This window comes from Pocillopora verrucosa, chromosome 7 (genome assembly GCF_036669915.1).
Source record: "Pocillopora verrucosa isolate sample1 chromosome 7, ASM3666991v2, whole genome shotgun sequence".
Classification (NCBI taxonomy): domain Eukaryota; kingdom Metazoa; phylum Cnidaria; class Anthozoa; order Scleractinia; family Pocilloporidae; genus Pocillopora; species Pocillopora verrucosa.
Genome location: NC_089318.1, coordinates 1,285,264 through 1,301,152, shown reverse-complemented (window position 1 = coordinate 1,301,152; position 15,889 = coordinate 1,285,264). Strand labels below are relative to the sequence as shown.

The 15,889-nt window shown below is 35.5% G+C and overlaps 4 protein-coding genes across 7 annotated transcripts; 3 read left to right on the top strand and 1 right to left on the bottom strand.

Moving 5' to 3' along the window:
• The first annotated feature begins 53 nt into the window (after positions 1 to 53).
• On the top strand, positions 54 to 3,186 carry LOC131774406 (UV-stimulated scaffold protein A). Its single transcript, XM_059090421.2, has 2 exons — positions 54 to 1,376; positions 1,589 to 3,186. Exons 1-2 carry the CDS (start codon positions 71 to 73, stop codon positions 2,473 to 2,475), a joined length of 2,193 nt encoding a protein of 730 aa, XP_058946404.2. The 5' UTR covers positions 54 to 70; the 3' UTR covers positions 2,476 to 3,186.
• A 171-nt stretch (positions 3,187 to 3,357) lies between these two features.
• LOC131774728 (mitochondrial import inner membrane translocase subunit Tim9) lies at positions 3,358 to 4,887 on the top strand. Its single transcript, XM_059090795.2, has 3 exons — positions 3,358 to 3,565; positions 4,121 to 4,216; positions 4,513 to 4,887. The coding sequence occupies exons 1-3, from the start codon at positions 3,515 to 3,517 to the stop codon at positions 4,636 to 4,638; spliced, it is 273 nt and encodes a 90-aa protein (XP_058946778.1). The 5' UTR covers positions 3,358 to 3,514; the 3' UTR covers positions 4,639 to 4,887.
• Positions 4,888 to 4,959: 72 nt separating this feature from the next.
• LOC131774695 (ras-related protein Rab-38-like) lies at positions 4,960 to 10,598 on the bottom strand. Of its 3 annotated transcripts, none has more exons than XM_059090784.2 (11): positions 10,487 to 10,598; positions 10,339 to 10,410; positions 10,230 to 10,257; positions 8,821 to 8,917; positions 8,410 to 8,466; positions 8,067 to 8,099; positions 7,882 to 7,909; positions 7,629 to 7,703; positions 7,004 to 7,077; positions 6,659 to 6,693; positions 4,960 to 6,224 (listed from the first exon to the last, which is right to left on the bottom strand). In XM_059090784.2, the coding sequence occupies exons 2-11, from the start codon at positions 10,393 to 10,395 to the stop codon at positions 5,998 to 6,000; spliced, it is 711 nt and encodes a 236-aa protein (XP_058946767.2). In that variant the 5' UTR covers positions 10,396 to 10,410; positions 10,487 to 10,598; the 3' UTR covers positions 4,960 to 5,997. The 3 variants fall into 3 exon arrangements, with proteins under 3 accessions (XP_058946767.2, XP_058946760.1, XP_058946754.2); XM_059090777.2 differs by having other exon boundaries at positions 10,406 to 10,410; positions 10,487 to 10,556; XM_059090771.2 differs by having other exon boundaries at positions 10,406 to 10,540.
• Positions 10,599 to 11,434: 836 nt separating this feature from the next.
• LOC131774811 (uncharacterized) lies at positions 11,435 to 15,867 on the top strand. 2 transcript variants are annotated; one of them, XM_059090898.2, is made up of 4 exons: positions 11,435 to 11,563; positions 13,267 to 13,344; positions 13,974 to 14,174; positions 14,853 to 15,867. In XM_059090898.2, exons 2-4 carry the CDS (start codon positions 13,275 to 13,277, stop codon positions 14,996 to 14,998), a joined length of 417 nt encoding a protein of 138 aa, XP_058946881.1. In that variant the 5' UTR covers positions 11,435 to 11,563; positions 13,267 to 13,274; the 3' UTR covers positions 14,999 to 15,867. The 2 variants fall into 2 exon arrangements, with proteins under 2 accessions (XP_058946881.1, XP_066026602.1); XM_066170505.1 differs by lacking the exon at positions 11,435 to 11,563 and adding an exon at positions 11,657 to 12,146.
• Positions 15,868 to 15,889: the final 22 nt, after the last annotated feature.

The following is a 15,889-nucleotide window of genomic DNA, read 5'->3' as shown; positions in this document are numbered from 1 at the left end:
AATAAGGAGCGGCTGCTAAGGTAATAGTTGCGTCGTCAGCAATTTGTAAACAATCTTACCTCAATCGAACATGGAGGTCACAGCCGAACTTTCTCTTCTAGAAGAACTGGGCGAAATTATTGGAACTCTTACCACTTCTGGTAGTCCATCGTTGAACAGTGATCTCCTGAAGAAGCTAAAGAACATATGTAAGAAATCTGATGTTTACGTCAAACACGCTTACCACTTGATTCTGACACAGCTGAAGAAGAACCACGCAGAAATACGACTTTCTTCATTTCAGATCATCAATGAGTTCTTTTTTCGTTCCCATGCTTTCAGAGAAATGTTGCTGATTGATTTCCAGATCTTCTTGGAACTTACATTAGAAACAGACTACAAGCAACTTTTGCCACCACCTGCATCTGCCGCAAAAATTTTGAAAGAGAAAGCCTTGGAGGCCATAGATAGCTGGCATCGGAAATTTGGATCTCATTACAAGAAACTAGATTTAGGCTATAGCTATTTAAAAAGGGTTAAAAACGTTGAGTTAAGTGATCACTTAGCTCGAAGTCAAGCTGAAAGTCGCCAAGTAGAGGATAGGGAAAGACGGAAAAGGAATATCATTAATGGACAGATTATTCGTGTTGAAAATGAGATGTCGGAGATGATCAGCGAAATGGAGTTGTGTGCTACCGAAGTAGAGAATTGTTTTAAGCTTTTGTTGCCTCACCCAGATGAATATGAGGTTCACTGCGCTAGGGAATCTGCCTTATCTGAGCTTGAACAGATTGCTGATACAGATGTTAACATAAGTCAGGATGGTACAGAGGTCACCAAGAATTTAATTGGAAACCAAACACCAGACAGTATGGAAGAAGACAAAATCACTGACAAAAGTCAGGAAAATGATCCTAAAGTGGATACCGATGAGGAGCTGGTGACTGATCATGGACTTGGAACAAGGTCATATCAGCTGACCATCAGATTAGACAAGACTGGACCAGAAATAAGAGAAACATCTGACAACAGCATTGTGTTAAACACAGCTCGGGAGTTTTACAAAGAATTGACTCATAAACACTTACCCATGATCAACAAGTGGATTTCTGTGTTGAACAAAGGTGAAGGGACACAACAGAAAATTCAAGAACTTATTGATCTTAAGGAGACTTTAGATAATGCAAAAACTAAATTCCTTGAGTTGAAAATAACACCTCTTCCTGACACCAAAAATAGTCAAAGTGCTTCAACAGAGAGTAGCAGTGATGAAGAAGATGACATTGAAGATTTTGAAGATGTTCCAGAAAGGGAGGACATTGAATTTCTGGTTTCTCCGGGCCAAACAGCTGGAAAGGGTTCAAAACCACCAACTAGCACTCACAAGACATTCACTGGTAAATAATTGACATAAGATATGTTTTGTAAAGAAACCAAAAAATTTATTGATTGTGATGATGTCTGTTCTTGTGATAACAATGCCCCAGGATAGCTTTTTTTTCAACAGCTCTGTGGAATCAAACCACTGTTCTTTTCTTTAAGGGCTCTACTGGAGGTTTGGCTAAAACACATGGGTTGCTGAGTGTAATTATCTCTTCTTTTTCTTCAGAATCAAGTTCCAAAATATCTCAAAAGAATGAAGCTAGCTTATTGAAGAAGTTTGGTGCTAATCTTCGGGAACTGGGTGATCCCACCTCTCGTGCCACTGCTTTGTTTAAAGCAAGGGACAAACTATCAAACACTGATTCTTTGTCAGTTCCTGATAAAGCTTCTAAGGAACCAGTAGATGAAAGGAAACAGAGGTTACTTGAAAAAGCACCAGTTGTGCCATTTGACATGGATCTCTATTTCTGGGAAGACCCAACTGCTGAGTCGCACAAGGTTGTCAAAATGTATCTTGATAACAACTGGGCATCTAAGGAGCATGAAGGTGAATATCTTGTTGGTGATGAGAAAGAGGCCAGACCAACACGAATGGTCACATTTGCAGGTAGCTTTGAACCTGTCAAGTGGTCTTGCCGTGCACCTTTACCAAGTGGTAAACTTTGTCCCAGACACGATAGAGTGAAATGTCCACTTCATGGCAAAATTATACCACGGGATGAAACTGGTAGCCCTGTGATTCATGACAACACTGCATCTGATGCCACCTTTGAAACTTCAGAAAGAAAAAGCACCAGTGTTAATGCTGAAGAAGATAAAGGTTCACCTGCAGTGGACTGGAAAGAGATTCAACTCGAGGTCGAAGCAGCCACTGGCTTGGACTTGGGAGGCAAAAAGAAACGAAAACGTAAAAGTCACTCGAAAGCAAATGGCAAAAAGGAGTCTGGTCTGACTGATATTAAAAAGCAAAAGAATACAGTAAGAAATCGTTTAGGAAAGATTGTGTTGAATAAGAAAGCTATGCGACGTGTGGCAGATCAAATGGATGCTATTGCCACAAAAAGATGTGAGGACAAATTTGCTAATCAATTTAATTATTCCTTGAGAAAGTAGTGTTACTTGTCTCATTTTGCAAAAGAGCTTTTCCATTGATGCTGATGATTTTGACACTCAAAGCATAAAATTTCAATTTTTTTTAATTTGTCCTGACTATCAAAGGTTTCAGATAAAGAATAGTTGATGATGCATGAAGGACCTTTTTGTTTCACTCAGCTTAGAGATGACTGAAGAATTGTTTTGTCATCAATCAAAAATTGTGCTCTACAAAAATGATTTTGATCAGTTATATCATACAATATATAAATATTTACTAACACTGTTGTTAGGGGATGATCAGATAATGTAACAGTGACAGTATGAAAGAAGGAAAAGTAGTTAAGTGTCAGCCCTTTAACTCCCATGAGTGACCAAGACAGAATTTCTTCTTACAATATCAATACAATATCAACTAGATTAGAGATGAGAATAAAGAAAAATATCAGTCAAGGGATTATAAGTTGATCCAAAACCAAATTCTGCAAACTAACATCACAAGAACTGTATGGCAGATAGTAAGGAGAATTACTAATGAGATCTTGGGAGTTAAAGGGTTAACCTTGTTCAACAAGTTCACTCAAAATGTGAAGAAAAAATACTTAAAATTATCTGCCTAGGGTGAGGAAATATTTCCTTCACCTTTTATATCAATAGATAATTTATCACAAAGATTGCATTGTTAAGTGGAATAACTATAAATAAAACATAGCTTGAAAAGGATTTAATGAACATTGAGTTAATTTTTTAATCAGAGAGTTCTGCTGTGGAATTAGTCTAATTCAAGCACTTGTTTCTGGGGCAATCACCCGGAAGAAATGTCCGACCACTAACTCAATCCTTGGGATGACAGGGAGGAACTGAGTATGACATATCCCATCAACCCTTTAAAGCATTAATCAATATGGCGGACCTCCATTAGGTAAAGGCACACTGAGATTTAGTATTTTCGAGCCTGTTTGCCAGCCGCTGATAAAAATAGTATGCGAACCAAAGTATTTGGGATCTATTGCGAATACTTAAAAACCAAACTAGCCATATAGATCGAAAGTTGACCACAATGCAGTCCGGCCCAACTCCAGGTCAACAACAGGCGATGGAAGTAAAACAGGTATAAACCAAAATAACTTTTTATTCGACTCGATGATTTTATGATTCTTCAGAATATGGCTAACTTTGGTTTACTGGTCTTTTGCCCTGAAATTATTTCGATTTCTCTGGGCATACTGGTAATGATATACATATTGCTTCAAACTTTTCTTTTCTTTTCTCTTTCTCAAGAGGGCCACTGGTTTGTTAGTATTTTTATACTATTTTAGTACTACTCTCTTTAAATAAAGTCTTTACTTACTTACTTAGAAATTATTTGCCAAAGTAGTCGAAAAAAATCAGATATCTTTTCAACTTTATTTCAATACGAATGTGTCTGGAAGTAATTCTCGTGTTAGTTTCAGGGTAAATTCAGAAATTGTGAACTAAGAAAGGCGTATTTATTTAGATGAAGCCATTCCTTCTGATTTGTGATAATTTTTAACCTCCTATATAATGTCTGCTAAACGTGATTTGTTGTGTCGTTGTTGTGGTTGTTTGTTAAACTATTTCGTGGTACATTAATGGTGTACATTTTATGATTGCGTCTCTCTGAACGTGATGTCTTTTTTTGCAGTTTCAAAACTTTTTGCAGTACTACAACAAATTGACAGAGTTGTGCTTCACAGATTGCATTCATGACTTCACCAATAGAAAGATTTCGACAAATGAGGTAAAATAAGATCACCTTCTACCTTTGTGGTAAATTCTTGGACATTTAACAAAAGCTTCTGAAGTTACTCGTTGGATGAGCACTTCTACAAGTTAGTGTCTAAGGAAATATATGTCAAGATCTTTCAGCAGCCCCCTTTGTAGGAGAAAGGCTGGCTATACATACTCAAGTGGGCCAAATTAGGGAGGGCTCCCCATCCATGGGGTGAGAAGGTACACAAGTGGGCTGAGATATAAGACCGAACAGTCAATCTAAATTTCTTATATCTTTTTTTCTTTTTCATTTTTGTCTCTCAGAATAATTGTGCCATACATTGTAGTGAGAAGTTTTTGAAAGTTATGCAGAGAATCGGAGTCAGAATACAAGAAGTTCAAGTGATGCAAAATGAGGGTATCCTTGGTGCTCCTGACCCTCCTAAATAATACTTGAACATTCAGTGAGCTGGACTCTCAGCTACAGACTTAAGTCTTGATTAATACAGAATAGATATGATATTTTATAATTGAATCAAGAGATTTCACCTGGTTGGATTTGCTTGCGCATGGAAGCTTATGGTGCAATCATGTGCTTAGCCTGTTAAACTGAAGACAGCCTTTTGTTGAAAGTGAAATGAACACTCACTTGAGCCACGTTATTGGACAGATAATGAATAAAAGTGACCTTTTACTCTTTGCTTGTCAAAACATTTATTTATTTGTTGAGAAATATTCACTGATCTCGTCACAAATATTTATGTTGCTGACCAAGCCTCTAATTTCTATATATTAATATAAATTTTGTGTCTCCAAAATTCAAAAAATTATTTTAAAACAATATTTTTTTTCCACAAATTATTGAAAAAATAATGCTTTTCTCTGACTATACATAATAAAAATTTTAAGTTCCCTGAGACACACAAAGAGCTATATGAAAACTAAAAAAAAATATTTTACAATCTAATTATCGATAAAATTACAGTGAGCACATACAATATTTCTGAGCATAATATGTATGCAGTCTCCTCAGCAGATGTTGTTTGGACTCCCCATGATGGGACTGGTAATTGCCACAATCTTGACCCAGTAATTCTTGTTACTGTCTGCCTTACAATTCTTAAAGGGGGTAAGTTTCTAAAGAAACTGTGGTGCTGCGTCAGTGGGAGAGTATAGCTGGTAATTTAGTGTTAACAACTGAGTTGAAAACATAAATTGGCCACTGTAAAGGGTTAAAAAGCTAAATGTTAAAGTTAATGTTAGTTCTGAGAAGTTAACATTGGATAAACTTAAGTCTCCTAATTGATATTTTTCTTTATTCTCATCACTTGTCTGCTTGATATTGCATTGATTTGGAAGGAGAAATTCTCTCTTGGTGACTCGTGTTAATAAAAGGATAAATTAGTTCACATTTGCAGCTGTTTTTGGAATGTCATGCAATGTCAAAACATTGCCACAACCTTGACCGAAAAGAATTACTGCAGGTGAAGGAGGCTACATTAAGCATGGTAATTTTGTGTTATCCTCTGAGTTGATAACATAAATTGGCCACTGCAAAGAGTTGAAAAGCTAACGTTTCATGAGTTAGCCCTTTGTCCATTGCTCTGTCAAAGGGTTAACACTCAAAACATCAGCTTTTTAAACTTTTTAATGTGGCCAATTTATGGTATCAACTCAGTTGATGATACTAAATTACCCTTATATACTCTCCCACAGATGCAGCACCACAGTTTCTTTAGAAACTTACCCCCTTTTCAAATCAAGCATGTACAGTTACAAGCTAGAGCTATAATTTTAGTAGTCAAGCTGCTAGCCAGGACAACACTTTCTTTCCTTGGAGGGAGGGACAGATTGACTATAAGATTCATCAGTTTGATATTTTTGTGAAAAGTCCACCATATAACGTGAGTCATAAGACATCAGGCTTGAAGATTGTAACACTGTTCCTCGCAAGGCTATACAATCATTCAAATTAGGTGTTTTGCTTTCACCAGACACACTTAAAATGGCTTGCACCAGTAGCTGCATTGCTTCATCTGAAATGAAATTTCATTAACAACATTTTACATTTTACTTCAACTTTTAAGTCTGGTGCCTGTCGTTAAATGACAGAAGGAAGGAAATGTCAATTACCCTATATTTTTGTGGACCTTTGGCAAAAATAGTGTGGTAGACACTTCCTTGTGCCAATGCAGGCAATTCCTGCCCTTCTAATGCAAAATTATGCTTCTTAATGTCAGAATAAGGGACAATCAAATAGTACTCATTTCTGAAAGGATACTCAACTCAAACAGAATGGGGCAACTTTTGCCCCTTAAAGCACTTAGATGAAAATGCATTCTCCAAATCTCAATTACCCCACTTTGTACAGGAGAGACTATCATCTACTGAAAATTTGGCAAACTTGTTTATTATGTTTTTAAATAATACTTTATAAAATTAGCAATACTAAACTAAAATAAACACTAACCAATATTTTGGTCCTCTTTTGCTGATGTTGGAAACCTTATGACCAAGATTCAAAGGAAAAATTTGTGTAAAGAATTGATGTTACAATAAACTCATTTAAGAATCATTCAAAATTATAAATCCTGAACACTGCTAACTATTTTTAGTGTACTAATTAATACAGTACTGTTATATGTATCTTTCTTTCTGGGAAATGAAAAGTAAAGTTAAACTTATTAGTCAGTTGGATATCAAATAAATTATGCCCCTTTGTTAATCTTTACGAAGACGAACTACAGTGTTTTTGTTTTAGTATAATATTTGCTACAATTACATCATGTATATACCGGGTAATTATAATCCTTACCAGCCAATGAATCCATGTTCTTGACAAAATTGATTCAATCTTTCCTCATCATAAGGATGTTCTTTCAAGTCACACTGCAATAAATTTAAAAGAAAACCGTTATTCTTTCTATTCCTCTCCACTTTTAATTAAGGATGTAATCTAAATACTCTCATCTTTGAAACATTTTTCTTTATTCTCATCACGTATCTGCATGATATTGTATAGATAAAGTAAGGAGAAATTCAGTCTTGGTCACTCATGGGAGTTAAAGAGTTAAACAAATTAAATCAAATGAATAACAGGGGATCAAAACCAGAACTTTTGACATCATTCTTGGAAAGGTAATTTGAAGTTTACTTCCATCATCAATAACACCTATTGATACTATTCAATATATGATGTTTTGATAAGATTAAAGAGAAAATCATACTAAAAAAATGAACATACTTCATTGTGCACAGTGAAAAAACTACATGCAGAATTAAATAATATGGCTTAACTTGATCTACTTAAGAGTCATCATCAGCTATAAAATTGAACAATCTGCCTTTTAATTAATACAACAATGTGATTTATACAAAAATTCCTAAATCACCACTATTTAAAGGTGGTTTCTTTATTACTTGCACAGCATGTGCCTTACTTTATTTGCTAGTAAGAGAACTGGAATTGGTTTTTCATTAGTCAGCATAACTTTTTGGTTTACATCCCAGTGCCACTGAAATGAAAGAAAAAAAAAGCATACAAAATAATTAACATTAAAATCTCAAAATAACTGTGATGTTTTAAAATTAATGGTTAAAAGAACAGACATCACTCCAATATTGAATTATAAATAAATTCATAAATTTACTGATATACCCAATGTGATAATTCAAACAAAAACATTTATGTACCTTAAGAACTGCATCAAATGTTGGTGGTCTGTTGAAACAAAATGAAAAACTTGGAATTTTTTCAATACTTTACTTTTTAAAAGTGTTTACAATTAGAATTAATTAAACTATTTCAATGAAACCAGGCTTTGTTTAACATTTCAAAACTGAGATAAATTTATTTGTAGATAAAAGCAACAGTTTACCTTGTCAAGTCAAATACAATTATGGCAGCAATTCTGCAAAGAGAACACTTGGGTTGTAATTGCGCATGGCTGATAAATTCATATCGAGTATTCCATTAATATTTCTAAATATTTCATATAGTTATTGGAGCAACTACACAATACAGGGCTACTGGGGTCCCACTTGTCAGCATTCTTTGTAGGAAAAAAGGATGTATTGTATAGCACAAAAGGATGTATTATGATCCAATGAGAGGTAAAAAAAAAAAAAAATTTGAGGAAAAATTTGAGACAGCATGAAGCCCTGCCATAAACATAAAGTCAACTTAAAATTCAAGATATAGACAATCAAAACAAGTCTTACGCATATTTATAATACACCCTTGTCATGTGACCAAATCTCTCATGGCCAGCAACATCCCTGAAAACATGATAACATAAATAAATTACACAGAAGAATCTGCAAGCGAGTTTACAAAGCTTATTCTTAAAGTTTCTTTATTTTGACTATCAAAAGACCTGTTTGAGACCTTGTCAATGCTAAAACATTCAGAGAACTTAATTTTTCAAGTGATCCTTGGCTAGACAATAGAAAGTATCTAAACTGAAATTACATGATAATTTCTTGTTCTAGTCAAAGGGTAGTTAAAAATCTCCTGAAATTTAACTTTATTTCTTTCTGCTGGATATTTCTCTTCTCAGTCAAGGACAACTGTGATTCCAGAAAGCAAAAGTTACTAATAACTAGCTTTCTCCATAAACACCATCTACTTACCAAAGCTGAAGATTAATCTTTGTCATTTCATCCCAGTAGAGAACTTTCAAAGCAAAATCAACTCCTATTGTAAGCTTGTAGTTTGGTGTGAAGGACCCTGGCATAAAAAATCAACAAGAGGTGAGCTCAAATATAAGTAAAACTCATTTGAGCTCACAGATGTCACCAAATTATACAACAGATTTCACAAATAGGTTCATTTTTGCTATGTGTCTGTCCAGTAATACATCACAGAAGACATCAAAATGCAGTAGGAGTAAAAAAGCAAAATGTTGTTAACCCTTTCACTCCCAAGATCTCATTAGTAATTCTCCTTACTGTCTGCTATACAGTTCTTGTAATGTTAGTTTGGAGAATTTGGTATTGAATCAACTAATAATCCCCTAATTTATATTTTCCTTTATTCTCATCACTTGTCTGCTTCATATTGTATTGATATTGTTAGGAGAAATTCAGTCTTGGTCACTCATAGGAGTTAAAGGATTAACAGCAAGTTGTCATCTATATATCTGTTTTCCAGTATCACATCATAAGCTTAATTATATACTATTTCTGATTGGATCTGACTGATGATCTATTGGAGGGCAGATACAAAAATGATGTCATCATTAACAGCTCAGCATTCTGCTTTTTTCAGCAGATGAAACAAATGGATTCCATTTGGCATAAGTCTACAGTAGTAGTTCGTGGAAGGTATAAAAATGCAATTTAAATATCAGTGACACACTCAGCTGCACCTTGTGTGCCACTTTATTGTTCTTATAAATTTTGATGTCATTGGTGGGTGATTTATTACTGAACAGATCTGAATATCTAACAGATATTACTGAACAAGGCAAAATGTAACCTATTTGTTTATCCTGTATTGTTGAAATACCTCTTGCCTTAGTTTGTCTATTAGAAAGAACAACTTGAGGTTGATGGGGTTGAAAACCTCGATCTCTCAAGAGTCTTATCCTGATAATTATTAAAATTGAAATAATTATTGAATTAATAATGATCAATAAATCATGAACCAATTTTTCAAAAATCATGTGATTACCAGTGAAATGGAATATGAAAAGTGACTTTTTTTCAACATTTTATTTTCAAACAAAAAGTTAGATCGAATAACCTACAAACACGACATACTTATATGCACCATCGATAAAACCGCAATTTTTTTATTTCGAGGGTTGCCGGTTTGTTGGCAGAATTGTAGCTAAAAACACACACACTTGTAAAAGGAACAATCATTAGCAACATTCTTAATCCCTCAATTGATAAATCAACGAAAATTACTGATATCGCATTCAAGTCACTTGATATTGTGTAGATGGAAATCACGAATTAGGAAAACTGACTCCGTGATCAACTGACTCTCGTGACAAACAACCCGGTAAATTACAAATAGCCTCGTTTTCACAAACCTTCAGTGTATCTCCGGATAATGGACGTCTTTGGTGATAAACCATGAGGGAAACAAAGGAATTATGATTAGGCAATCAAAATATAAACAACAATATCCAAGAACAATACCGAAAGTGGGCAAAAACCACGGCACACGGAAGTCCTCAAGAGCTGAACGACCATCATCCTCGCTTACCTTCCCTGGTGAAAAAAGACAAAGAGAACAACGATCAGCAGGAGATATATTCAAAGTAAAGAGGATCGTTAAAAGACCCACCAACTCCATATTCTCCAATGACAAGTACTTTGTAAAGGTGTTCTTTCGCGTCCATTATAATTTACATTTTCCGCAGCTGATGCGAGCCGGGACTGGTTCCCAGATGATGAAGAGTCATTTTCCCCAGTGGTGTCCCCACAGTCAATCTGTTGCCATAAATAGCAGCTTGCGTTGCATACGGCTTCGAAAGTGAAGAGGAAATCATTCTTTTTCGTTTTTGAAAGTTCCTGAACCGGGAAACTTATTCTAAAGTGGACCTGAATTGGAGTAGACATCAAAGTTGACCTGGGCCTGGAACAGAGCGTTTTTTTTTCCTGTTTCGCGCACAGGTGCGGAAAAGGTTATTTCTAACTAAATTGACACACTGAACTTGGGAAAAGGACTCCTTGTAATCTGTACAATTTAAGCTAAGAGTTTCAGGCAGACGAAGTTGTCCATGCCCTTCACTTAACTACAGTTATTTCCGTTCGCAAACGGCAAGAATTATTGAAAGTTTCGGCTTTCTACTTCGAAAGATAGTTGCATTTATAAATGAAAAGAAGACGATTTTTCCGATCTGTTTTTTCTGTTGGAGCTCAGTCAAGGGTTGCAAATATAATTTTATTTCAGGGTATTCGTGTTTACAATGTTGGAAGTAACTGGAGCTACTTTCAAATTGGCTGTAGCTTTAATCCTGTCGGGCCATCCCCGTTCATGGTTAGAGATAAATTTTAATTGCATTACCGCCAATTTACGCGTATTACGAATTACCGTTAAGGGGATTGCACATGACCCAATAAATACCAGGAACATACGTCAGTCTCACAAATTTTGCAGCGTTTTATCAGTTACTTTAAATCTATCCGCCGTTAGCACAAAGGAACATTCAGCTTTTCTAATTTCCGGGGTACAGATCAATCAAGATTGAGAGGTTTTCTAGTCTTACAAAAATAACATTAATATTCATTACATTTTAACTCGCCATATATGCAAATACAGCTGTTTTAACACTGTGAATAAATAATTTAATGTTACGCTTCCACGAGTAAACTCCAGTAGTTTGTACTCCAGCTTTCAATGACGTTCTTGCGTAAGTAGGTAAGTCTGATTTAAGTGTTTTGCAAACTTTGATAAGCAATACTCCATATCAGGACAAAAATATCATGCGAAGACCAGGTTAATTGCAATGTTATAGATTCGTTGGGCAAGTTTCGACGCCAACTATTATTCAAAATTTTGCAAACGTTGTCTTCTTTATGTAACATTTTGTACACAGTTCGTGTTCTGAGCCAATTTTCTGTTATCAACCTTGTGAATATATAACGCCTTAATCCGACGAGCTGTGCATATTCACAGTGAACTTTGCACCCACTACAGGACTATCATTTTACGATAGATCACAACAATTCAATATTATGTTTTCGAAAGCCAGTTGACTATGCAACGTTTCTCCTCGTCACCAACAACATTATGTTTGATTGATTTCGGCTTGATGAACGGAAGTTTAAAATGCATGGGTGAAAAACTCGTTCAAAACAGGCTGATCAGAGGCATTTCCTCAGAGGTTCATAACAATCAACTATAGTATAGTTTGATTTTCATATCGGCAAGAAGTTGACGGTAAAGAATTGGTTCGCTCACTTCCGCTGGCTCATTCTCAAATATAAAATCGAAAAAAAAGGTAAGACTTGGACTGATGAATAATTTGAGTAAAAGTCTTACCATCAGAGACATATCTAGTTAATTTCTATGAAATTTGAGCTCTCGTGAAAACGAAAATACTAAAGTAAATACTGTAGAAATCCAACGCCAATTACGTAATCGCAAAATGATGAGTTCTTTCGCAAATTTCAAAAAGAATTGTTACAAATGTTAATAACAATAATACAAGCTCATAAAAGATGATTATCAACTGAGGGTATATAATTCTCCTTTCTGCAAAACAACTTTATTTAAAAAGTTATTGAGAACGTGTTCAGGTGAATGCGTTCTGAATGGTGGGAGAAGAAACTGTTCATTAAGCAGATTAAGTCACGGCAACAGATAACAAGTGGTTGTCAAGGCAGTTGTATCTACAGAATGAGGAAACTAATGATTTCTATTCTTTTAGAACATCATGAAGATACTAACTGGTATTCTCTATGTTAGTCCAGCATACACGAAAGAAAAACGCGAAAAAAAAAACACGCGCGTTCTTCTAAAGGGAGCTCAGTAATCAATAGTTGCATTGTTGTTAGCTGATAAGAAAAAAATCCCATGAATGACATCTTTTCGATCTTCCCAAGCCGGATCGCATTATTGAGGAAGGCATTTTCCACCGTTATCTCTTGACAAATCGAAGCTATATTCGTTGAAAGGTTTTTTTATCCCTCTGTTTTGTGAGCATGTTGCTTCAGCGCCCAAAAGTAGTACACTTATGACGATAAGTACCCGGTCTTTTCTTCGCTTTTCTTTTACATTTTATATCTTTTTATGAATTTGTCTGCATTTTTGCTTCGTTCGCTCATTTGTCCGTGTATTTGTTTGTTTTTTTACTTGTTTGTTTTTTTTTTTTGGTCAGTTTGTCATCTTGTTTGCGGTTACATTCACTTGCGCCTTTTTTGTGTGATTGCCAGTCATCTGCTTTAACCCGAAGTTAGTCTGATTGTTTGATTCGGTTGTTGGCACGCGTTGGTTGGCTGTCAAATTCGGATTAATTTTTCGTGTTAGTATCGTTGCATATGATCTTATATGCGGCATGAGTGATATTGGTGAAACTAAACATATATCTTTCAAGTGCATTTTTAATGATTTCTTTCCAGCTTACAGGATGGAGAAACCAGTGATAATAATTTCTCAAGTTGCGATCATTCTGACAGCCCTAGTTTCTTTTATAGCAGGTAAATAACATTGTTACGATTCATTCACAGGTTGCCTATAACTGTGTCTGTTAAAGCAAATTAATTTTTAAGATAATCACTAGCAACCTCTGTTTAGAAAGTTGCATCAGAGTTACTTATTTCCAATTCAGTTACACTGGTTCTGATTTCCCCATCTCTTTGACTGGTCTAAAAAAAACAATCGCGCGCGACCCTGGGCAAAACTAAAACCAATTACAACTGCCACCCGCGTTTTCTCAAACTTCGGGTAGTTGGCTCAATGCTTTTATTCTGACCTGTTTGGGTTGTCCTTGAGATGTTTTCTTCGTTCTGCATGATCAGACATTCAATCCAAAAAGCGCTGTACACGTCTGACTCAGGCACAGGGTCCGTAAGACAGCACATGAGAGGCTCCTGCGGGTTTCATTACACGGTAGCGAAATCATAAGAACAAGCGACGTCAAGTTTACGTGAGAGTCATTCGCCAACCTGATTTAAATCTACTCATCAGGGAAACCAACATGTTCACCTTTTAATCTTTAGTAACTTAAGTGAAAATGTTTGCATTTAAAGTCAAAGCTCAGATAACTTTCTTTCCTTTACTAGGCCAATTTTGACCACAAATACCCCTCTTTTTTCTTTCTCAATAGCACAGTCCACGTCTTTCAGCCCAACGCCATCCATTCAACAAACATTTGCTGTTTCAAATCAGACTGAGATGCTTAACGCTTCAATGACAACAATGACAACAGTTCAACATCAAATAACATCCGTTCATGTTCAACCTTCATCAACGGAAGTCAGTCGTCCAAACAGCAAAATAATGAGTACTCCTCCCAGCTCTACAGCAAGTAAGTATACAAATTCTAATTCTAACAAAGTAGCACAGGAAACATCACAACCACAAAGCAAGCTTGCAAGGATGAATGTTCAAGTATCTTAAACAACGCAAACATATCAATATATTGATACACACCAAAAACTAAGGGGGTGGGGATCTGCGTTTTCATGGCTGCCTCAAGTGCGTTGCTAAGGGCTTCTAAGACACGTGACCTCCACCCCAACCTCCCCACCCCGTCCTTTTGAGAATCTTGTAACCGTCTCTTCTTGCCCAAATCCATCCGTTTTAAGAATATTCCAATCTTTCTCATCAACTTTCTTTCATAGCTAGCTCACCTTGTGTTCCATTTCTGAGTTTTCATACAGTTTGAAGAGTTTACCGCTTTGTTCAGCCTCTCCGTTCTTTTTCGATGCCCGATAAAATAACTTTGAGATTCTTTAAACGGTGTTGCAATAATTTTTCCTTAACACGCAGTCACATATGCGTCTAGAAATTTCCCCCAACCCAACTAATCAGACGAAACACTTACATTAACCACAATTTAGTCCTGTTTGAGACAAAAACGAACATTTAAAATAAGTTGCCATTGGCTCTCTCTCGGGTATTTACCTTTGTCCTGATTGGCCGTCAAAATCCTTTATCAAACTGCCCTTTAACTGCAATTTTTGTATCATTTTAATTAAAACAGAAGTCAACGAAGAAGACAAAATAGAAGAGGATGAGGATAAAAAGAAAGAGACGGCGATTATAGCGGCCAGTTGCGGAGGAGCAGCCGTCGTGTTTATTGGTTTAACGTTAGTAATATGGAATCACAGAAAAGAGGGCAACACATAACTAAATGAAGTACGACTGAAACCTGAGATCCTCTGAGTAGCGAGTAGCCAAGCAATATAAACACAAATTATTTTCCTGATCAATAGTTGCACTTAAAGCTTAGTGAAGTAGTTGCCTAAGCCAAGATAAATCTCGCGTCAAATTGACGCAAATTCGAAACACGAACTGAGTGCTTTCAGGGAAATCTTGATGGTCGTTATTTTATTGCTAGATTGTTTTTGTTGTTGTTGTTTTTGTGAATAGTAGTTTAGGCTAATACCAGTTCCCACATAAATTGAGAGAAAAATATCATTTTTGTAGCATTCAAAAACTGTGATCATGACTACAGTAGCTACCCAATACATGATCAGTCAGATTGACTGATCTTCTTCGTAGGCTTCTGCTTAGAATTGTCAGGGGTTTTTTTTTGTTTGTTTCGCTTTTGTAAAGCTTTATTGTCAACCACTCTCAGTGACTTTTAAAATGTATCAGGATAAAAACTACTTAACTTGTTTCTAAATTCAAAGAATATTTCTAATTTGTTTTCATAATGCATCAATCTGCGATCAGCGTCAAATTTAGTTGACGCACATGTGTAAAGAGTTCTATTTGTATAGCATAACACTCGTGTTTCTACCATTGTCTAAATCAATGACAAAAGGCAAATAAATATTTTAACAAGGAAGGGGGTGAATATGTTGACCTGAGAAGAGCAAAAAAGATAAAATTGAAGTAATAGGGGGTTGAAAAGGTCAATGTATCAATAATTTTCATGCCAAAAATTTGGCTCAAAACTGTAATAAATAAAATTGAAAACTGTTGACACTCAATTTAATATGTACCATCTTACCTGCCTATTGATTAAAAAACTATCATTTGTGTATTTTTTCTTCTTTTTCATAATTCAAGAGT

Excerpts from the sequence above, each read along its gene's own strand:
- LOC131774406 (XM_059090421.2), top strand. The coding sequence starts at position 71 with ATGGAGGTCACAGCCGAACTTTCTCTTCTAGAAGAACTGGGCGAAATT. Across the intron at positions 1,377-1,588 it reads CACTCACAAGACATTCACTG|AATCAAGTTCCAAAATATCT; the intron begins GTAAATAATTGA and ends CTTTTTCTTCAG.
- LOC131774728 (XM_059090795.2), top strand. The coding sequence starts at position 3,515 with ATGCAGTCCGGCCCAACTCCAGGTCAACAACAGGCGATGGAAGTAAAA. Across the intron at positions 3,566-4,120 it reads AGGCGATGGAAGTAAAACAG|TTTCAAAACTTTTTGCAGTA; the intron begins GTATAAACCAAA and ends CTTTTTTTGCAG. Across the intron at positions 4,217-4,512 it reads GAAAGATTTCGACAAATGAG|AATAATTGTGCCATACATTG; the intron begins GTAAAATAAGAT and ends TTTGTCTCTCAG.
- LOC131774695 (XM_059090771.2), bottom strand. The coding sequence starts at position 10,495 with ATGGAGTTGGTGGGTCTTTTAACGATCCTCTTTACTTTGAATATATCT. Across the intron at positions 8,467-8,820 it reads AAGATTAATCTTCAGCTTTG|GGATGTTGCTGGCCATGAGA; the intron begins GTAAGTAGATGG and ends TCATGTTTTCAG. Across the intron at positions 7,078-7,628 it reads TTCTCTTACTAGCAAATAAA|TGTGACTTGAAAGAACATCC; the intron begins GTAAGGCACATG and ends AATTTATTGCAG.
- LOC131774811 (XM_059090898.2), top strand. The coding sequence starts at position 13,275 with ATGGAGAAACCAGTGATAATAATTTCTCAAGTTGCGATCATTCTGACA. Across the intron at positions 13,345-13,973 it reads CCTAGTTTCTTTTATAGCAG|CACAGTCCACGTCTTTCAGC; the intron begins GTAAATAACATT and ends CTTTCTCAATAG. Across the intron at positions 14,175-14,852 it reads TCCTCCCAGCTCTACAGCAA|AAGTCAACGAAGAAGACAAA; the intron begins GTAAGTATACAA and ends TAATTAAAACAG.